At 41.4% G+C, this 23,328-nt stretch overlaps 1 protein-coding gene across 9 annotated transcripts in view; it reads right to left on the bottom strand.

Moving 5' to 3' along the window:
- Window positions 1–75: 75 nt before the first annotated feature.
- Window positions 76–23,328, bottom strand: part of BTRC (beta-transducin repeat containing E3 ubiquitin protein ligase) — a 129,451-nt gene continuing 106,198 nt past the window's right edge. For all 9 annotated transcript variants that reach the window (XM_033149825.1, XM_033149823.1, XM_033149826.1 and 6 more), the window contains 11 exons: window positions 19,883–20,114; window positions 15,790–15,976; window positions 12,825–12,921; window positions 11,620–11,757; window positions 10,971–11,089; window positions 9,159–9,408; window positions 8,681–8,799; window positions 3,635–3,745; window positions 2,605–2,683; window positions 1,160–1,353; window positions 76–381 (listed from right to left, as the gene is read on the bottom strand). In XM_033149825.1, coding sequence (XP_033005716.1) covers window positions 1,192–1,353; window positions 2,605–2,683; window positions 3,635–3,745; window positions 8,681–8,799; window positions 9,159–9,408; window positions 10,971–11,089; window positions 11,620–11,757; window positions 12,825–12,921; window positions 15,790–15,976; window positions 19,883–20,114 — 1,494 coding nt within the window. In that variant the 3' untranslated portion in view covers window positions 76–381; window positions 1,160–1,191. The remainder of the gene's footprint in view (window positions 382–1,159; window positions 1,354–2,604; window positions 2,684–3,634; window positions 3,746–8,680; window positions 8,800–9,158; window positions 9,409–10,970; window positions 11,090–11,619; window positions 11,758–12,824; window positions 12,922–15,789; window positions 15,977–19,882; window positions 20,115–23,328) is intronic.

The following is a 23,328-nucleotide window of genomic DNA, read 5'->3' as shown; positions in this document are numbered from 1 at the left end:
CATCACAATGGTGATTCTCCCATGGGAACGAATGGTGGCAAGGATTTTTCTGCTTAAGAGCGAAGCAAGAAATTCTGGCAACATGTTAAATATATTTATAGGACATCTGCACTCAGGACAAGAGAGGAGATGGGAGGGAGAAGAGTGTGAAGAGGGGAGGTGTAACACATCAGTCATTCAGGAAAGATAAAAGGAATCTTCTGATATAGCAGCACTTGAGCAGTCAGCTGTGCTGAGAAGACCGTGTCCGAGATCAACCACATGCTGACTTGGTTCCAGAAGTGTGTCTGAGAGCCTCTCTCTTCAGTTATATCTGTTATGTGGATAATTCTTTTGCCCTGGCATTGGCAGGTAATTTAAATATCGCAGCTTAGATGAGTCCTAGGAAAGAAAAGAAAAGACAAGAACTATTTGTCACCCACATTTTTGCTAATGAAATTTTATAAACCATCAAAGGATGATTATAGGCAATCTAGATTTTTCAAAATGGATACATCTAGACTGGTATGTGTGTATGTGATCTGTTTCCCAAGTTATTTTAAACGTTCATCTTGTAGGACAGGTGGTGGCGGCAAAGAGGGAAAACCCAAATTATGTTGGGGAGAGACCATGACAGCACCTCCACATTGTTTCTGTTGCAGGTGGCAGGAGTGCTGAGAAGTGGCAAGGAGCTGATTGGAGTGCCCAGGAAACTGGATGGAGTACTCTGATCTTTCAAAAGTACTGGTGACGGATGAGCACTTGAGGAACCTCACAAAAGTTCACAACATTCCTTCCTGTTTCCTGATCACTTGTTTCTGCTCCTTAGCTGAGGTAGGAAAATTGCACCTCCCAGGTAGAGTGCTAGAGTAGAGAGAAGAAGTGGTTCTTCATTACAAACTTCAGTTTTGTTCTCTCCTCAGCTTGTGCTCATTTACCTGCCTCCCTTAAATTCATTCTTGGTCCACTGCAGTTACACGGCCATTTCTTCCTAATGCTCCTACAGGCAAGGAAGTTCTGAGAAGCCAAAGGACAGAACCGCCCTTGTTACCCTCCTTCCCTTTATCTGCAGTGGCTTTCAGTAATACTCTCAGTTAAGGAACCAACAAAACCTCCATTCACAAATCATGTCTATCCACCATGCAGCCTACCTGCTACCTTAATGTGTTCTTTTTTTTACCTGTGCAAGTGTGAGGTACAGTGTAGTGCTATTTATCTGGAGATGTAAGTGTATGTTCTGGAAGGGGAGCGGTTAGATTCTGCTTGGTTAGCTGGATCATTCAGGAAGTCCCAGATGAGGATGGTGTCATCATGCGAGCTGCTAACTATTTGAAATTCGTCAAACTGGAGCCGGAAAACTCTGCCGGAGTGCTCCTGGATGGGGAAAGGGAGACAAGTCAAATTCAGAAGCATTAAGAGTTGCTGTACGCTTCTGATTGCAGAAATGTGAGGTTTTAATACAGAAGTACACACCTCCTCCTAAAGAACCAACTGCACAAACAAGCAGTCCTTTCATTACCTAACAAACCATTTCTGTGAAAAAATCAGGAAAAGGTTTGCACTCATGTTCAACCTCTAAATACCAGAGGCTGGGAATACTTGATGGAGGAGTGCACTTAGAAAAGTTAGCTGTTGCTTTTTGTTCCATTTGCGCCCATTCTAGTCCAATCTGACTGGCTGAAAACAGGATGCTGGACTAGACAACTCATTGTTCTGATCCAGCAGAGCCACTTCTTACTCTCCTATGTGAAATGAGTATTTATTATGTGGCCTTTCCTCTTATTATCTGGAAATTGAGAATAAAACAGCATACACTGTGCTGCATTCATTGCAGAGACAGGTTTAATTTCAGACCCTGAGGAGATGCAGCAAAACAGCAAATGTTACATTTCCCCAGTTTGCAGTCTCCTAAAACTTGCATGTTTCTGCTCACCCTTTTGAAGGTAAGAGTATCAGACACAACTTTAATGAGGCAGTGAAATCTTAGGGTTTGTTTACAGTGGTGGTTTAGCCACGAGCAGCAGGATTCACAAGTCAGTCTCAGCTGAAGTGTGAACATAGTCACTCAGGGGTAATGAGCACTGACTCCCCCAGCACCTCATTAAGGCTTAATGAATTCTACACCACTTCATATATTTGGTCCTCTAGGATCAGAACAACGAAACAAGGTGGCTGCTTCTTCACTTATCCTCTGGGTCCTATGTTCTCTATAAAGCAGCACAACTGTATTTAGATATGTATCAGGCAGAAGGAGTTGAGCTGGACTATACCGTGCGAATTAGTTTGGAAAAAGCATGATAGCATTGCTACAACAATGGGCACATTTGCCACAGAGCAGACAAGCTCAATGCCACCATTAGAGTCTTTGTATTCTGCTTATTCTCCACTTTAAGGCATCGTTTTAAGGCAAGTCAAATTCAAGACAAACCTATATTAGGACTTCTTTTGCATATGATGCAAGCTTACTCAAAAGCAGCATTCTTTAATGGATTAGATTTGGTGGCATGGCTAAGGCGAAGCATATTTTAGTCTAACTCTCATTTGACAATCCAGGTGAAGTTTTATTATGTATTAATACTGGGTAAATATATTCACTCCCACCCGAGATCAATCAAAAGCTCTTACCACAAGAGTACGCAGGCAGAGGGTTCCAGCAGGGGCACGGGGGTCCAGGGCAGCTACTAGATCCCACACCTTAATTTTCCTGGTGGTACGAAAAAGAAGGAAGAACCGGGGTTTCATTAAAAAGAAAGAGCGAGCACTACATGATATTTAAAAACTGAGTTATTAATCCATCTCAGCTGATAAATCTACTTCATGGAGAAAAAAATAGATGCGCATCTGTTCTTGCAACTTGGCTTTGCTGTTTTCTCTTGTTGGCTGGAGGTAGTATGGTTGATATAAAGATAACAGATCTTAATGGGAAGTGTATGGTTAACATAAAGATAAGTTAAAACTAAAGAGGTGAAATCAATTATAATGGAAGGGATGATAAATGTTACACTGTATTGTACTGTGATATGACTTCAGTAATAGTAATAACATGTATAATTTGGTGAATCCAAGTAGTGTTTACCTCACCAAGCATGTCATTTATTTTAGGTCCTGTTAATGGGACTTTTATAAGCAAATTCTACCTTCCACTTATCCAAATGAGGCCAGCAGGAAAGCAAATTTGATTGCTACTATAAGTGGTTGTTTTTGCAAAACCTGCAATGTATTTTAATATCTCCTCTTTTAAATACTACTGGTATCTGTTCTTCTTGTATTTTATATTTGTAATGCTGAATGGGGAAAACTGATTCTCTCTTTCTTCTAAAAATCCGAATTGCATACAGGTTAAAAACCCGGAAGCTGTACACCGGCTCCCTCGGCCAGTAACACGAGATGAGCGCCGCAACCCCAGAGTTGTTTGCGACTGGACCTAAAGGTCAGGGGTCCCTTTACCTTTACCTTTACTCGCTCAGTGAAGCACTGGATCTGTCTGAGTAAGGCATTTCTAATTTTCTAGCCTTCAGGGAAACAGTCAGTTTGGGGGGGTGGGAGAAAGACTCTAGACATATCTATTTCCCCACTAAATTTGTAAACTGCTCTATGATCCTTGGATGGAAGGCAGGATAGAAATTTAATTAATAAATTAATAATAAATTCTCACCCATCATAGGCTCCGCTGACTATCCTCTTGGTATCGAAGCGAATACATCTCACCAGCTCTTCGTGGCCTTCCAGAACCCGCAAACATGCCCCACATTCAATGTCCCATAACCTAGAAGACAAGGCAAACCATCATTATGCAACTGCCTCAGAAAAAAGTTTTGGAAATACAAATTGCAAATTGAACCTGCCTATTTATCCAGGAACGGGAGAACCCTGAAGAATCTCCCAATTTCTTCCTAAATTCACATTTTGTATCTAGAAAATTACAAATTTCAATGTGAAACTCTACTATTTTCATTTCCAATACTTTACATTTATGAGTAGTAGTGTTGTCTCTGAATTACTGCCTGAATGTTGTTTGGGCTACATAAGAGACAACAAATTATAGATAGCATGGAGATAGGGTTCTGTGTTAACTTGAAGAGATAAGATTGCTTGTTGCAGAAAAATTAAATCCTTCCTGTGACCTGGCTTTGCTATAGAAGAAAATCAGGTGGTTACCAGAAACATATTTCCTTCACATTGCATCTGAAATGTTAGCTTCTTAGAAAAAACCTGCCACTTCTCAACCCATCTTGGTAACCTCTGAAAACAGTTTACCAAATGCACTAAATATGGGTATTTGTTAGGAGACTGTCATGACTGTTTAAAGTGCTATCATAGTGCCCTAAATGTATGGTATGAATTACACTTTTATGGTATGAATTACACTTTTCTGTGTGGAAAGCGCACATGATATACCGGTAGGCCAGGGGTTAGCAACCTTTTTCAGCTGTGAGCCGGTCCACTGTCCCTCAGACCCTGTGGTGGGCTGGACTACATTTTGAAAAAAAAATATGAACGAATTCCTATGCCCCACAAATAACCCAGAGATGCATTTAAAATAAAAGCACACATTCTACACATGTAAAAACACGCTGATTCCTGGACTCTCCGTGGCCAAATTTAGTAGGTGATTGGGCCGCATCCAGCCCCTGGGTCTTAGGTTGTCTACCCTGATATAGGCAAATTTAAACAGAGTCACCCCCTATCACCTCCAGAAGAAAACTGCACGATAATTTGTGAAGCCATTTACATAATTTTTTGTCATGATGGTTTTGCTGGGCCCTATGCTTGTTCATCCGAGCTACAATTAAATAGGAACGACAATATCACAAAGTGGGTTTCCCATCTATTGGTTACAGTTGCTATTTGAAATAATCCTACTTCATTCTACAGTGTCGACGCTAAACCTTTTGTGATTACCCACTGAATTGCTGTACAGAACACAAAAGAGAGTTTGTGCTCAGGTGGTTTACACTCTACACTGAAAATACAGGAGAGGAGGATGGGAGAAACAGCCACCCCAAGCCAGTTTTGAAAACTGGTCTTTGGGAACTTGTGGGCCAACTGTGTACCTAACCTGCATTCTGCTGAGTTATGTTGCCAACTACTGCAAAAATTCCAGCACAAGGATTTTATTCAGTGTAAGCATAAAAGTAATTGTATTCCTCTTTAAATTTATTACCATATTGACATTTATATTTGTTGGTTATTACTATGTGTAGTATTTGTGGTTGCTTTTCCAAGCTCTGCAGAGTTTAACTATTTCCTGTTTGGATTACTGTCGATGTTTGTGCTTTCCAAATTGTGTGCTTTGTAGATTTTTCTTTGATGTTGCTATTTCTTATGGAAGCGGCAGACAGTAGAGTGCTGGTTCCAAGTTCATGACATTTAAACTCAAATTTCTCTCAAAACACAGTTTGTCTTATCCAGGCACCCCCAAACTCGGCCCTCCAGATGTTTTGGGACTACAATTCCCATCATCCCTGACCACTGGTCCTGTTAGCTAGGGATGATGGGAGTTGTAGTCCCAAAACATCTGGAGGGCCGAGTTTGGGGGTGCCTGGTCTTATCTTTTGTTTACCCATACCATGAAGGCACCCCAACCCCGCAAATGTATGTGTGCCCTGTTTCCCCCCCTCAAGCAAAGCCATCCTGTTATCTGCAAAAATCTTGATCTTTACAAGGCGTTTAGAATGCAGCTGTTGAGTGAAGGTGATAATTGGTTAATGGCTTCAATTGTCCCCTTACAATTCCCCATGTCTCTCATTTAAATTGTCTGCTGCAGTACCCTGACTTGTTTGCTTTCATTACTCATGTTACTGCAATTACCTTCAGTAACTAGCTTTCTCTAAAGCTACACTAGTCAATTACCAGCCTCTTAAGTCCCTTAATGAAAGGAACTGTTTCTTTGTTTTGTATCTTTATTTGGACACACAGTGATTCCATACATTTGACCTTGGACCTGGAGAATTATGCACAACGGATGAGGAAAGATGATACCAATCATTTGAGTGAGCTCTGTTGGTCTGATTAAGAGGGATCCCTTACCCATTTCTTAAATATCTGCACACTCACTAAACTGTATAGCTTTAGGAGTATGGCAACTTTTGTCTTGCTTGAGTTGTTGCTGAGGACAATTTAAAAAGCAGATTGTCAATGCACTGTCCATGTGAGTCGGTGCTCAAACCGCTATGACCAGGGGTCCCCAAACTTGTTTATCCGGCCCGCGGCAACCCCTGCTGCCCGCTCTTACCGGCACTCTGTCCACTTCTGGGTCAGAGGAGCACCGGAAATAGCTTGTGCGCATGCGCAAGTGTATTTCCGGTGCACATCTGGGTCGGAAGAGGCTCGTGCACATGTGTACAAGCTATTTCCGGTGCTCCTCCGACCCAGGAGTGCACCAAATACAGCGTGTGTGCATGCGTATGCGTGTGTGCTCCCCCACCCTCCGCGCGATCGGTGCTGGAGACACCGGCCCGTGGCGTGGTAAGTTTGCTGACCACTGGCTGTGACCAAAGCTTTTGATTAAAAAAGAATGAGGATTGGGCTGACACTTTATTTCTTGCAGCAAAGAAGAGCACATGAATGGAAGAAACCCTTTAAGCAAGTGCACAAATATTTGCATTGACAAGAGGATTGAACCATGAAGCAGCTCATGGCTATAGAGGCAACTCATCACCATAGTTCACAAAAAGAACAAGTATAGCTTTAAATGAGTAAGGATGTGGTACAAGAAGACAGTAGTCATACCTCGAGTGGCGTATGCTCCGTGTTGCGTACGTTCGACTTACAGTTCTCCGTGACCCAGAAGTCGCACGAACTTCTGGGTTTCTTGTTTTTTTTTTGGGGGGGGCATTCATGTTAAGCACACCCGTGTTACGCAGCGCGATCCGGAATGGATCACGTGCGTAACACGGGGTACCACTGTACTTCCTATTTGCTCATTTCTGACCAATCAATGGCTTTCAATGATATTATTATACTTTGCCCACTAAAAACTGTCAAATTAAATCCTCTGCAAAAACACACAGTTCTTTGTATTATGGAATGCATCACTGCTTGGAGCGTTTCCAACCAAGGGACAGCAAGCAGACTCCATGAGTCCAGGACACCTGTTACAAATGGTGCCTGAGGCTAAGCACCATGAGAAAAACTTGGTTGGCAAAACCCCAGCACTGTTTTGGGGTTGGATTATAAAAACCTCTTGTTGCAAATCCAACTCTTCTAAGCTGAGACACAAACCATAAAGGGTTTATAACAGTCCATGCCAGTTCTTTCACATATTACATTTTGAGAAGTTAAACAATTATTACTGTTTGCTTTTAGCTTGTGCAGAATATAAAAATCTAAATAGCAGCTGTGTTAAAAAGGAGATAAATATTTATGCAAAATAAAACTATGTAGTACTATAAATGGATTATCTTTGCTCATTGATGATTTGGAAGCTTTAAACTCTGGAAAACTGATGCAACAACAAAAGCTTTGCCTTCTTACAGAAGCATTTTAGAACATTTTACTCTGCTGTCAGGGCTGTGGCCATTTTAAGAATACATGGAATAGGGTGAAGACTTTTGTTTTTTGAAAATTCTACAGAGCTGGGAAATTTCTTTTCCTGGTAGCTAAAGAGAAAAAGTTGAAAATGACAAAAAACTAGGACAGAAGTGTTGCTTCATGGTTTCTTTCTCTTGAATCCAAAGCACTTCCCCAAATTTGTGCATTAGCCTCCTTTCTTGGTTCCTTATGACTGCTCTTTCTAAAATACCCTTGGCAAGACCTCAAATATTTAATTGAGCTGTATTATGTGAATTAAATAAATATATATTGAATTCATTTTGAACTCAGATTTTTGGCGGATCTTGACATTTCTAGGTATATGGCACCCCCTGCCTTTTTAAAACCTTATTTAGTAACAATGAGGCCTGGTTTACATATACCACAGAGTAAAATGGTATAATCCTGAAGGGCTAGTGTGAGCCACATCACTTCAAACTGCAGGTGAGGGATACCTGTCCTGAATACAGTGGTACCTCGTGTTACAAACACTTTGGGGTACAGACTCCGCTAACCCGGAAGTAGTACCTCGGATTAAGAACTTTACCTCAGGATGAGAACAGAAATCGCGCGGTGGCAGTGGGAGGCCCCATTAGCTAAAGTGGTACCTCAGATTAAAAATGGACCTCCGGAACGAATTACGTTTGTAACCAGAGGTACCACTGTACTCCCCTATATTTAACCAAAATAATAACGAACAATCTTCCCCCAATTTTATTTTATTTTTTTAAAAAACAGGACAAAGGCACAGGAACAGGCCTCTATCTGCTATACCAGTTTGTTTGTTTGCTTTTAAAAGAAAAAAGCTCATTGTGTTTTGTAAGTGGGGGAGAATTCAGAAGTGCAATCCTTCACCTGCAATCAGAAGCAGTACATTCTCTGTTTAATAAGTAGAGGGCAGGAGGATGTGCTAAGGAGCACATTACAATTGCATGCAACAATAGTCTAATACTGACTGCTTCTTTTTAAACGAAAAGGTGCTGGAGCAGGGGATTTGGAATGGGAACAGACAAGAACATGTTTAAGTACACCTTCACCACTGCTTTGTCTCAAATTGGCATTTTGTGAAAAAACGGCCATTTGAGAAGACTGCAAACATTGATGTGTAATGTATGGTCTGGCTCTGAGAGAGGCAGCATGCTGTCCAAGTAACAGTTGGGTTTCTTACCTGATTGTATTATCTGATGAACCACTCACTACTAGTCTGTCTCTGTACTGTAGACATGCAATACCTCGCTTGTGGCCATTCAAGGTACGCACAAACTCACAGGTACTTGTGTTCCAGACCTGTAAGAGAGACACAAGTACATACAGAAAGAAATAATGGATAGGGATGTTTATGAGAGAGTCATAGATTGTTGATGGGAGACAGTGTGGTGAAATGGTCTGAGTGTTGGATTAAAGACTATGAGGCTCTGGATCACATTCCCACTCAGGCATAAAACTAAAAGGATGGCCTTGAGCCAGTCACTCACTCTCTCAGCCCCATCTACACTAACAGCAGGATGATGAGAATCAAAGTGTGTGTGAAGAAGGAAACCATGCCCTCCTAATGAAGGCAGCATAGGAAAGGTAGTATAAATGCACTGCGAAAAAGAAATAAATAAAATAAATGTCCAATGTCATCATGACTTCATGGTTTGCACCTTAATAGTTCTGTCCCCCGATGCTGATACAATGTATTTGTCATCAAAGTCGACCACATTGACAGCTGCCCTGTGTCCAACCAGTACCCTTCGTAGTGTGATGTCTGTTGGGGAGGCCATGTCCCACACGGCAATGGACCGATCTTTGGAGCATGTCACCATCATGCCATTATTAAAACGTAGGTGCAGTACTGCTTCGCAATGATGGATCAGGGTGTTCAGCATCTCACCCGTATTTACATCCCACACTCTGGAATTTGTGGCAGAAGAGAGAAAAGTAGGGATGGGGAGGAGAGATATGTTTCAGGGTTATTAAGCAGAAGGGGGAAATAGGATTCCATCGGTATAAAAACTGCCAAACATTCCTGTAAAAGATGTGCTAAATAAGTAAGTCTGTCCGCCTAATTTGGTAAATTCAAATAGTATTTCAAATAGAATCTAATTCTTCCTCCTGGCAACTTTGTGTGGTAGGACATTATTATATCCATTTTACAGATGGGGAACTGAAAATGAAAAAACATGTAATTTGCTCAGTGTCACACTGTGAATCTTGGGCTTGGCTGCAATTTGAAGCAAACAGTCCTCCTTTGGGTTTAGTCAACAGCACAGCTACGGAGTCCAACATACAAAAGTTAACACTGTAATGTCCAAACAGAGTAAGAAAAAGCAAAAACCTCAAAAACAAAGGATTTAACAGGAAAGAAGATCTGAGGACTGAAATCTTCTGCTGCATGTGCTGAGTTTCTGTGCTTGTGGGTGTAATGCAACATCTAAACTAGTATAGAATTTACGGTTCGCAGAGCGCTTCCACCTTTGTTTTCAAAATCATGTCTAAAAAGAACAAGGGCAAAATTTATCAAAAGGCAGGGGGCTTCTGTGTTCCATCCCTACTCCCCAACCCAGGTCCTTCCTCAGCACATTTCACTCATCTTAGCTTTCAAATAATCCATATTAACACACTCCAAATCAGCAAAGCTTTCAAAATGGGTCATTTACTCCCAGCACAGAATTACCACTGAACCAAATATGTTGCTCTTTCTTCTGTTTTTTTAAAATTATTATTATTCTAGGCCACAGCACTTGAACAATCCCGGAGCAATAAAAAATGTCATGTAGCATCCACAATTTGAAATCGTCCTTTGGTCCTGCTGAAGCCTTGTATAATATATTAAGGGCTGGCATTAAGGAATTTAAAATATTCCTGCTAAACGAAACACAGTTTAATTGGATATTTCATGCAAGCAGAATCTGTATGCACAAGAAAATGTGCTGACAGCTATCTTTTCCCAAGGACAGGTGTGTGTGTGTGTGCTGATAACCCTGGAATCAAGGGTTTAAATTGCTGACTCTGAACGCTATTTTTACAAAAACCTACAGAAAACAGCCTTCCATTCCTTGTGCATGCCTTCCACCATCTCTGTTTTGAGGGCAGAATTTGAATAGGGCTTGTGGAGCAAATCCACCCTTCTTGCTTGAAACCTCTTCTTGACCATAGGGAGTAGCATGGTAGCCAAGACACTCAGCATATACCAGTAATCCCCCAATCTCAACATAATTTATTCCAAACTACGGTTTAACACTGCATGCAAACTGTTAACTTTTAGGCTTAATTTTCAAAAGCTTTTAGAGGTATCTGGTTGGTTAACTGCTTTCTGTTTAATTTTTTTTTCTTATTGACTGTTGGCTCTATTCTCTGCCTTTTATATATTTTTTCACTAAAATGGATTGTTTTAATTATGGGGTAAACTGCCTTGGAAGCCTGTATTTGTTAGAAAGGCGGGATATAAACATTCTCAATAAATAAATAGCTACCTGACAGTGGAATCCGATGATCCAGTGATGATCACCCGCTCATCGTACTGGAGGCAAAGGACTGACCCTGTGTGTCCAGTCAGAACCCTCTTGCATTCTAGCGTATTCTTGTCCCAAATCTAGGAAGGCAAAAAGGGCACACATTTGGGATTTCACCACAAGGTAAACAGACTGTATTGCTAGACTGGCTCTTTTGTTTTTCTGTAACACAGCATTTTATTTACTAAGGCGAGCAGAACTTCTTCTAAGTGGCACACAGTGCACTTTGTATTCCACAGGCACTTTGGAGCAATATAAACTATCCTTAATATCTCTGTTTTTAATATGAACATAGTCTTTACCCTTCTCATTAGGGAACAGGAAGACTTTAATTACTGAAGGACCAATAATGTGGCTAGCACTGAACAGAATGCAAGAAAATGAAACAGATAATATAGATTTATCCTCCTTGTTTGGAAGAAAGGGAGGAAAACCAATGCAATTCATAGTCAGACTTGATGGGGAGCATGAGGGGAGGGAAAGGAAGACAAGGATTAACCTCATCTTTCTCAGTTTCTCTCTTGCATTAGTCCTCCTAAATGAAGTTACACCTGCATTCTTCTGGGGAATGGATTTTGTGTTCAATCATTGCCCCCTGGGGAGCTCTCACCTTGATGGTATTGTCTCGGAGGCCACTTACTATCTTCTGATCATCATATTGTAAACAATAAACCCCTTTGCTTGTTTCACTTCGGCAGTGGATTCGCTGTAAACTGTGCCTTCCACACCGCCAGTTTGATTCTATTGTCTGGGGGAGAGAGAAACAATTATAAAGTGTGGAACAAACATCATGGAAATTTTGCACCAATAAAGCCTGCTAGACTCCTGGGACAACAGAAGCATCTTTTATGCTGAAATCATTTATCATTAGATAGTCCCAGAGCAAGCTAGAAGGAAAAGGGACAAGCCCTTCTCCCTGCCACCTTCCCAATCCCTAGCTTCCATAAAGTTTCAAATCCCTCTAAGAGGATTCTAGTTATTACAAAGAAAGCAAATGCACCAGATATCTAGAATATAGCTGAAATTAGTGGGCATGGCTAATTAGTTCCATTCATTTCAGTGTGTCTACTCTGAGTAGGGCTAACATTGGATACAACCCGGTATGTTATTTCCCCTTGTGTTGACTGTCCATTAGGTAGGTTTACTCCCTTCCCCCACACTGTTGGCTCCACAGGTATCTGTCCCTTCAGTGATCTTCAAGAATGCTGAACTGGCCGCAGTTCTTTTCTTTGGAACAGCTTCTCCAGAATTAAGGTCAACAGTGGGTACTGTAAAAAATGCAGGTTGCCTTGATTTGGTCTCAGTGACACTTCAAGAAGCTCCAACAGTTGTTTGAGTTGGTAAGACTTACTGTGATGAACTTTGCACACCCCTTGATCACAAATGTGACACTGTGAGATGCTTTGTCAATGGAAAGGTTGCCAAATTTAATTCAGTGTAATCATGGAAGTTGAACTGAAATGGTATAATACACTGGGATTTAATTGTGGTAAGATGGTATAATCCAAGTGCCTGAACATTCAACTGCCTTCAAAGAAGGAGAGACCAAATTTCAATGGATCTGGTACATATGATCCCTAAGTGTCTTAAAGACAGACTACTAAATTGTTTTTTTTATAACAGGACTCAGAGGGAAAATGTGTACAAATATGTACACACTATCACATTCAGCTTTTCTTTCATTCTAATATAGATGCAGTAGCAAGCTATAACTGGCTGGCATCTGTGAAGGAAATTTGAATTGTTTCACACACAACAAAGGAGCTCAGATGAGGGTTTCACATACAATTGCATAGCCTTTTTTCTGGCTCTTACCTCTATATCCTGTATAATTTTGGGATAAAGTGCTCTGTAGAAGGAGTTGGGAGGGGCTATCCCATCGGGCAGCTTATTCTTAAAAAGATACTGTCCCCTAAAAGATAGGAAGGAAGGAAGAAAAGCAGCATTGCTCATTTAGCCATGGCTATTTCATTCAAGGATTTGCGAGAGAGACTTGTAGAGCTCTTAGGTTTGGTAGATGAAAATGGATGACTAGACCAGATTTAAAAGGGATGCTGTAGAGTCTGCATCATAATACTATTGCCTTTAGACATGTGGCAATTCATAAAACAGCAGGCATCTAAATAAATATATGGCCCTTTTGAAAGTAAAGGTGGATAGATAAAAGGCTCCTTCAAAGGAGAGTGACAATAGGAGAGGAACTCCGCATGTTCCCCACATTCTAATTGCTCCAAAACAAAAAGAAATTAAGCAATTCATAGTATCAGCAATAGCATTTTACTGCTCCTCTAATCTTCTGAGTAAACTGCATTGGCTTCTTCCTCAACTTAGCCTGGTCACGGAATGCACATTTTTGCCAGAGAAAGGGAGGGAAACCCAGTGAACGGCAATCACTTCATGCTGTGTAAATTTTTAAAAATTCCTCATCCTAAAGTTAAGGAGCCACCTAACACTGTGCGAAAGCTAGTAAACCCCACCATGGGCGTACTAACAACTCTTCTGCCTGGCAACATTCCTTGTGAAGCAGAAATGGGCACAAATCCTCCGAGTATAATCCTGGCATGTGAGGCATGGCATTTAGCCTAGGCCAGCTCTCTGCTCCCCCTTTCACTGTTGCATTACTTCCGACAGGTTTTTTCTATGCATTCCTTCCTTGCCACAAATCTGAAAATATACGCTGAGAAGTTTCCTTTTGAGTGAGGTGCCCTGGGCACGTGCAAGGTAAACCCTACTTCGGAAGAGTGATTTGAATCAACAAAATGACTAATAAAAATAATGAGCAGTGTGATACAAGGGGAAAAATACATACATTTCAAACACACGTTTCTGGAAAAACTAAGCTCGAACAAATCTCCCACGTTTTAAAATATGGCAGGTATAATGCTTTGCCTACAAGAATGTCTAGCTTTGCAAACCTTCCCTAATTGTGTGTGTAGCTCAGCAACACCTTGTAAGTAAGCAATGGTACCCCCTGCAAACTAGCAGATTTGTGTACCTAATGAGAAAAGGAACCCCAATGCTGAACTGTTAGCCAAGAAGGTACCAGAAGCTACTCATTCCCCATTTTCTATCTTATGAGTAGGCATCATTCATCTCCCTGGAAGAGAACTCTATGAAGGCATCCTGAAGATGTTGGAAGTAGCACATTCACATTATTGCCTAGACGTTTTGTCAGTGTGCTGTTTGACATGTTAACTATGACCCACCAAGATCTCCAGTCAGAAGTCAGTTTTGCTCACTACAGATTCTGAAGCGGAAAAAGTAATGTCTGTGGCTTGCTTGTTGTTAATTCTGCCATGGGAAAGTAATCTGGGTACCTCTAGAAATCAATACTAAATACAGAACTGTATTTTAGGTATTTTTTGAAGCGCTGAAAGCATTACACAAACATTTTTTTCTGCGCTCATAATCTATTAAACTGTAACATATTTCTAGTGCCAAAGCCCTTAATAGAATTTGCACTTGGCAAGTTTCTGGCCTTATTTTTAATTTTTGTTTTAATAGCAGCCTAAAATGCCTTAGCTGTCACCTTTGTCTTGTTTATGAAATATTCATACCCATTTCCTCACAGACAATATACGAGGGAGGCTCCTTGGATAGAAAATTATGTATTAAGGGGATTACCCAAGAGAGCGAAGCATCTAATGAAATGTTAACAGAGCAGCTCTAGACTTGGAGAAAGTCTTGCATAATAGAAAAAACTATTCCGTCTGATTAACTAATCTATCTGAATTTCTGCATGCTTGCCCTCAGTGGTTTGTACTCTTGGCTTTATGGCTAAAGATAAAACAGGTCTCTAATTGTGAAAATCTGCTGAGGAAAACAAAAGTGACCTAACACATTCATAACATGTAAAATGCACCTACTTTAGTTGTACAGCGAGTATGTAAACTTCTGAAAGTCTAATGAATTAATTTATCAAAAACTGCTCTAAGTAACGGGAGGGAAGGATACCGTATGTTACACAGACTTATGTTGCTTGTTCACCCACCCAAAAGAAGGGCCATAACTAGGTGGAGGGTTGAGGTGAAACAAAGTGACCACCCCGGACTCTGGACTTGGCTGATGGTCCAGATCTGGCACTGGCAGCCCTGCTACCTCCCACCCAGCAAGGCTTTGCACCTCTTCCCTTTATACAGGGGGTTGGAGGGCCTTTCCAGCACATCTGCTGCTAAACCAGCAGCAAAAGAAAAAAATGTAAGCCCGTGTGTGTGTGTGTGTGTGTGTGTGTAGAGAGAGAGAGAGAGAGAGACAGACTAAAGTCGTTGCAAAGAAAAAAGATGGAGGTAGAACTAAATTACTAGATTCTGCTTTCGGATCAAGGGAAAGTGCCTACCTGCCCCAAGTTAGGAAATAATATATACTCCCCAAAAAACGGCCTCAGAAAAAACAAAGACTGAATGGTATGATTTAAAAGACAATCTTCAATTTTCAGATAAAATGAGCTGTCATACTGATGACCTACAGCTATTTTCAATTTACTTGTTTTGCTAGGCGAAGTCAGTGCAGGGATTCCTGTTAGCACAATGGGACCTTTCCCATGCCATCCCCAAATCTGTTCTGGAGGGTCTGGAGAACCCACAGAACAGTGGGTGATGGGAGGCGGTGGAAGATCGTTCCATCAGAGAAGTAGAAATTCTTGCACTGATGGATTGATCTCTTTAGCGTTACATTGAATATAGCCCCATACTATTTAAAAACCATACCACCGTAAGTCGTAAATTACCAGCACCTACTCCCTCACTGAGCAAGGGAAAAGATGCATGAAAGATGCTCTCACCATCCTCTCCGCTCTGCCAAACCCCTCCACAGCGAGTCTGTCCGGACCATTCTCTCAATCAGCTTCTTCCAAAGCATGCCGTCAGATGTCACTCGGTACCATTCCTTGCACACCAGCTCAACAGCGCACAAAGACTTGGCATCCAGGTACGACAGGATATTCTCAGCGATGTGATCCAGGCCGCGGGCTGGAAGGAAAAAAGTAAAGGCAATTAATCAGCACTGGAGAGTTCACGAGAAGCCCATCTCTGCTAAGACATTTTCACCCCCACTGTTGCTCATTCCCTTCCCTGTAATGCAGAGCTGGGATGACTGGGCAGAAAATAGTCTCCTGTGAAGTTCTGAAGCCAGCAGCTTCTTATGGATAAGGAACAGCAAAGTATTAAAGATAAAAGTGGAAAGCGTTAGAGATGATCAAGAATCCTGGAAGTCATTTCCAATCTATTTCTATGGGTTTTAGCACTAGGGGGACGTTCAATGGAAGGCTTTTCTCACTTGATGATGCATCCCCCCAAATCTTGCTATATTAGGACCATTTCTCATTTTTCTGCTACAGCTGTTCTTGTATTCCACCAGCTCAGAAAGCCACTTTTTGATGCAAAGAAGAAAGGAATAAAATGCATATCTATTCCTAATACAGTATGCAGCCTGAAGGGTTACCTGTGTTCTTTCTCTCGCTCATTATATATGTGTGTTTGTGTGTGCACACATACACACAGAAGTGTGCACAAAAAGAGGAACTGATGACATTAATTTTACCTGGTAAAAGACATGCAGCAAAAACAGTGAAAATTGCTAACATTTTCCAGCATTGCTGTTAGAACAGCCAGTGAGTCTCATCACAGCTGCCATTTAAAATAAAAATAAAATAAAAAATGGCATTGACTAAAATAGGAAAGGGGCATGACAGTAACAAGATGGCCAGTACCACATAAGCAAATATGGGGTTTAACCTTGACTGCTTGAACTGGATGGGTTCCTCCATTAACTGAACACCTTACACTAAACCTCAGTGTGTACAGTGGCCTCAGAAGAATAAGAGGACTTTAAAATAAGATGATTTTACTAATAAAGCTTCACTTGGTTTCTATTGTAAGGCACAAGGGAGGCTGTCAGGAAGACATCTCTTTTTGCCATCTGATTTTGGGAAGCCATGTAAGCAGGGAATGCATTAGGGTGGGCAACAACAAAAAATGCCTTTCTGTTTACAAAATGCATGTGTCAAAACCTCAGCATTTATTTTTAAATCAATTTCTATGAGGAGATCAGACACAGTCCTGGAAGCCGAAATGGAACTGTTATGCTAAAAACAGTGATCAAGAAGGCACTTGAGTAGCCACACCTGCACCCTACTCCAAACACAGCTGGAGTAGACAGAGGTTGTCTGAAATGTAGACCCATGTTTTACCAGACAAAAGTGGAAAGTAGCTTGCTGGAGTTCTTGAAACAAATAGAGATGGTCTGTCTGGGACAACCCAGTCAGATGGGTGGGGTATAAATAATGATAATGATTATTATTATTGAAGGGAGACTGGATATTCCAGTTACAGAACCTAAGAGGTCCAATTATCACTTACAAAAAAGGGGAAAGGGGGGGAGGCATTACTACAGGACTAGAAAGTTTTAGGAACAGTGGGAGTTGCTATATACATCATTGGGTTCATCTAATTCAGTATTGTCTACAACTCACAGTGGAGGGGTTCAGAGAAGAATCTTACCTGGGAGATGCCAGGAACTGAACTTGGCATCTTTTTGTATGCAACCCATGTGCTCTATCACTGAGCTACAATCCTTCTGCCATGCATTGGAAAGTATTGGATTCTTAAGGCTTATAACTGAACCAAGAACTGAGAAGTGCTCCCACATTACAAATGCTTTTCATATATGCTAGTTCATATCATAGAGCTAGCACAGAGAAGACCTAAAAAAATACATGCACATAGACCAAAGTGCTCTTGTGGGATCTTGAGGGAGAGACTCTTGCTCTCAAACTGGAGAGGTGCTTCTGTCTAAAGTCATGAAGGATCATCAATGGGAATTGTGGGTAAACCATGACTTCTTGTGGCATCTAGTGAATACGAGCTACTGGTTGTTTTTTTTTAATGGGTAGGTTAATGTTCAATTTGCAAGGCTACTTTAGTTGCTTGATCAAATCCACCCCCACCCCCAGTTTCACTTGGGAAAGAGTCAAGCATGCCAGATTAGCATAGCAGGCAACTTCTCTCTCTCCAAATAAAAAGCTACCAAACACCCAGAGAGAGATCAAATGCTTCATTTCCTGCTCTTGTTACAGCTGCCCCAAAGACTGAGCTTCATTTGTCAACAACAGAGGCTGAGCGTAGGAAGCCATGAATGCATTTTGGGATGGCTTGGGGTCACATGTCTTACATTTAAGCAGACTATGCAGAGTGAGATGCCTATCAGATGATTCTGATCAGGATTTACAGAGGACACGCTGTACCAAGACTTTGCTGCTGACAAGCAGAAGACCTCATAATGAGCTTCTCATGTATCAAAGTAGTTTTTCTCCCTCCATATTCTCAGGACAAATTCATGAAGAAATGTGATTTCTAAGAGACAACTCTTTCAACCCTGACACTCCTAGATGTGGGGACAGAGTTTCCTAAAATGAAAAATAAACCAAGCAGCATAATTCCACTTGACAAGCAAGACAAACTTCAGCAAGTAAAATAAATACTCAACAGACCAAACAAAATCTTGCTGTTACCAGCACCTTTTCCAAAGGAGTGGGGTGCTGTCCCTTATTTCTGCTACATCTCGAATGCAGCACAATGTTAAGATAGAATCTGCTGCTTTTTTCAGCTCTGACTTTGGAGCTGGGGAGGGGCAGAAAGTAAGCTCCTGCTTGCCTACAGCACATTCTTAGGACAGAAGCTTGCTTTCTAGTGTGTTCCTTGGGCGCTAAAAGTTCAGAGCACATTCAGGCACAGAGACAAGCTGATGGGCCTCCACCTTCCCACTTCATCTCATAGCTGAAGGCAGAGGCACCCTGACTTGATCTGCCTCTGTGTCCAACAGTGGCTCCAAGTTTGGAACATCCCTTGGGCGCAGAGGTAAGCCCATAAGCTTCTGCCTCCAATATCCACCTCCAACCTGAAAATGGGAGGTGAATGCACATCAGTTTGCTTCTCCATGTTAGTCCCAAGTTTGGGCTCACCACAGCCCAATGTTCCTTTTGCCACAGTGAGGCAGTGATAGATACAGATTATTTCTCCAACACCAAAAGCTATTGAAGAATATACTTAAATATAAGCTGTGGTGTTAAGGCTTTAGATTTTCATCATTCACTATGTTAAAGCTAAATAAATTGGGCAAAATTCCAGGCAAAAAAAGAAGAAATGTCAAAACTTTACCTATGAGCATATGTGGCAGGTACAGTGTGACTGCAGAACATGACAACCACCACCTTCTATAGAGCATCTTTCTTTTACACCACAATTTAGGGTGGGGAGAATCCCTTCTAGGTGGCAAGGAGGGCTTCTGTTTTACTTCCCTCACCCCGGAGCTTCTAGACCAGGGGTTGTCAACCTGGTCCCTACCACCCATTAGTGGGCGTTTCAGGATTCTAAGTGGGTGGTAGGGGGTTCTACGGCACAAGCTGAATCCTCCTTCCATCAAGCACTGGTGGGCGGTAAGGAAATTTTGCCATCAAGAAAGATTCATTAGTGGGTGGTAGGTATAAAAAGGTTGATTACCCCTGTTCTAGACTGAACTGAACATGTTGCATAGGAAAAATATGCTGTATAGAAATGACATGAACTTGATGACCCCACCCCAAGACTCTGCTGATTTCTATGATCCAAAAGTCCAAATCCTGTTAACTGTTATGTGCCCCCAGTAAATGAAAGGCAACTAACCAAACATCACAAGTGCACCTGGGGGGACGGACCGTGAGAGCATACATTTTATGATAGGTGACATATCCTCAAATGACAACTCCTTTCTAGGACTCCAGGGACAGAACACCCTGCTACTGAAGAAGGCTGTTCGAGAGATATGATAAGTCAAGGTCTTTTTACACATTTTTGAAGCCTGCAAAGTTCTGTGTGTTTGCCAACAGTTTTTCAGACTACCTGGTAGTGCCGTGATGAAGTCTCTCTGTAACATAGGTTTGAGGTATGAGTTGATGTGCCCGTGCTGATAATGACACATCTGGGAGATGAGATGTTCCACAAATTCCACTTGGTCAGACTCTGACCACTGCTCAAAATACTTGATACAGAGCTCCTTTTCCTTTTCATAGCTTGCAGATAGCTTCCTTTGCTTTGGCACAATCATGCTTGAAGTGCCATTGGCAAGTTTTGTCTATGGAAGAAAAGAAGAAAATGTACAACACTGAATTTTTCAGGGCACAGAATGTGACATCCTTAGAAGACAATACATTACACATAAAACCTACCCATGTGATGGAACAAACAAATGCATCCAGCTCTTAATTACATGTTATACAGTCTAAACTTCTGCCAGTTTCCAGCCACTTTAGTGCACTTATACATGCCTGTCTGATGCTTCACTTCTAAAACCATTTTAAAAAGTCCATTCTGGGCTGCTACTAAAATTGTCAAAAAATATGTAAGGTACAGAAGGGGGGGGGAATCCCCAATGGTGCTGTTCAGCATCATGCAGAGTATGAAACAAATACCGTATGTCTTATCCAAAGACGATGAACATACACTAGTGAAACTTTAAAAATAACATTTTATAAAACTATGTGTTTTGACTTTCTGGTTTTATAGTGTTAGATACTCACCACGAAACCGACTCCTCAAAGACAAATTTCAGGGACAGATAAAAAGTATGAACCTCTTCTATGATAGTTTCAAGGAGGAGGGCCAATTCAAATGTTTTGTTAACAAATTTAACTAGATTTAAGTATCAGTATCTTGCTGCTATGGAGGACATCCTATGATGTCCCATGTTGTTCCAACACTACCAAACTAAAGGTCCTTTAGCCTATGTTGTCTCAGACATTTCCTTCCAATAGACTGAAACACATCTAGGGAGGGCAAGTGTGCATGTTTTGAAGACTTCCAAGAAGTTAAGGCCATCAGAAATTTAGATAGTGCACATTTGTTATTAGACATAATTGTAATAGTCCATTAAAGAACAGTAAAGTGACTTGCTAATGCTACAGTTATGCGTGGTGATAAAAAGAAACAACCCAATAGTCCAATCTTGATCTTGTAAAGGCACTGCACTGAAGAGTAAACTCATAGGACCAAACAGTTCCCTCTGCAACTGCTGAGATCTAATCTGAATTGCAGCATTTGATCAGGCGAACCAAGTTACTGTATTGGTCTTACATGGCTGAGTGTGGAAAGAATAGATGGACACAAAGCTCAGTGTCCTTTATACATAAAGACTTGCACCCAGATAACTAGAAGCCTCACCCTTATGCCCAAATATCAGTCTTCTGGAAATACTTCTTCTTTTTCTAATATACGGTATATGAAAATAAAGGATGTGGGTTGTTGTTTTTGCAGAGTGAGGGTTAGAATGAAAACAGATCTTACATATTTTTTCATATACCACTAGGATCTGTATGCTACACAGACAGATTCTACACCATGCAGAACAATCATACCTATGATTGATTGCTAATGCTCCTTCAGCAATTGACCGACAAGCAAAATATTTGGTTGGCAAACCAAGAAACATCATAAACAAAATTGGATTCTCACTCTCTATTGAGGCCTCAACAGTCTTTATGGAAATGATAAAACATAGCTCCTTGGTGTAGAAGTGCTGGGTTTCTCCATGCACAAATGTTGTTGGCGATAGCCTAGCATTAAAGCATGAAGGTTGGACTCTATTGAACACTGGCCTGGAGGGATTCTGTGGCTGTTTTCACAGCAGTTCAGTTGTTTGCAGAACGAGAAAACCAATGAAACGCTGGATTAAGATTTAGATAGTTGATAAATGGTGTATTTTATAAGCCTGACCTCATTTCATTTCCCATTTCATTTGCTGCACAGCCAATCTTACAGCAGGCCGTCTTCATCCAGCATGTTTTAAAAATCATTACCTTCTGCCTTTTTACCTACTCCCTTCTCAGAAAAACATTGTCTTTAAATTTTGAACACAAGTGAGCCAAATCACCAATCTGCATAAGCAGCAATGTTACCAGTCAGGATGCAAGGGTGACCTCTGAGGACCAGTCTATACCATCAAACATCCTGAGATAATAACCCCCAAATTCCCCTAACCTCTAAACTGTTTCCATGCTGAAGTGCTCAATGAAATACCGGTACTAATGTGCTGGGCACCTACAACACTGGGCAACTATTTTACACAGAACACACACACACACACACACACACACACACACACACACACACACACCTAGAGCTATCTCAAATGAAGTTATCCCATTATTTTTTATTATTGGCCATGGTGGCTGGGGATGATGGGATTTATAATTCAACAACATCTGATGGATACCACGTTGGCTACCCCAGCCTGAAATTACTAGAAATCATAGGAATCCAGCATGTTTCAGATGACATATTTCCTTTCCACATGTACAAGGTGGACTAAATATGAAGGCAATTTTGTTTTATTAAAATAATCTGTGGATTTCTTGTGCATTCCAGCTGTATGCACTAATCTATTTTCAACCAACTACAGTGGTACCCTGGGCTACGTACTTAATCCGTTCCGGGTTACAGTACGTAACCCGAAAAGGACGTAACCCGAACAATTCGTTCTGCGCATGCGCAGACCAAAAAACCTGCTCTGTGCATGTGTAAATCACGCGCACGTCGGGTTGCGCTTCCGGGTTAGCGGAGTTCGTAACCCGAAAAGTACGCAACCCGGAGCGTACGTAACCCGAGGTACGACTGTAGAGAAAGGGAGTGGCTTCGACTGCCTTGAAGGTGGTGGTTGGAGACACCCTATATGATTTGTCCAAATATCAACTAGTTGTTATTCTTCCCTCTTTAGATGATATATCTGAACAGATGGTAGCAAATTCCTGGATTATGTGGATTATCTCGACCCATTTTGGATTTGGATCTTGACCCAGTTTGGGAACTGAAACTGCCTTCTCCACCTGGTTTGACCACCACAGCCAGAAGACAGGGGAGTGTAACCCCTTTGATTCTCCTGGACCTCTCAGTGGCTTTCAAATACAATTTATTTAAGTAGTTACTTTGAATAGTTTGTCCTGTCCTAGCATGTCTCAGTGATCCCAGGAAGGCCAGGTCAAAGCAGTGGCACTTACTGGAAAAGTCAGCTCTTCATGTCTAGAAGAGCGGAGTAACATCTGGTGGGGCAAGCCTAGTTTGAGAGAGCAGTATCAAGACGGCTATGCATGAGCACAACTGACAAGACAAAATACCGTCTGTCAGGACCCTGGACAAATCACAATGGCAGGATGTGGCTGGAACTCACCCAAGGAGTACTGTTTGTCTCAGCAACAACCTGAGGTCTCCTGGGGGGACTGATCCTGTCTTTAACCCTGCTCTCCCCGAGGTGATTTCTTTTTCTAAAGGAACCACTGCTCAATTCTGTGACTGCT

This window comes from Lacerta agilis, chromosome 5 (genome assembly GCF_009819535.1).
Source record: "Lacerta agilis isolate rLacAgi1 chromosome 5, rLacAgi1.pri, whole genome shotgun sequence".
In the NCBI taxonomy this organism is placed as follows: Eukaryota; Metazoa; Chordata; class Lepidosauria; order Squamata; family Lacertidae; genus Lacerta; species Lacerta agilis.
Note: the sequence above shows the minus strand (reverse complement) of the source record. Positions and strands in the feature narration are given on the sequence as shown.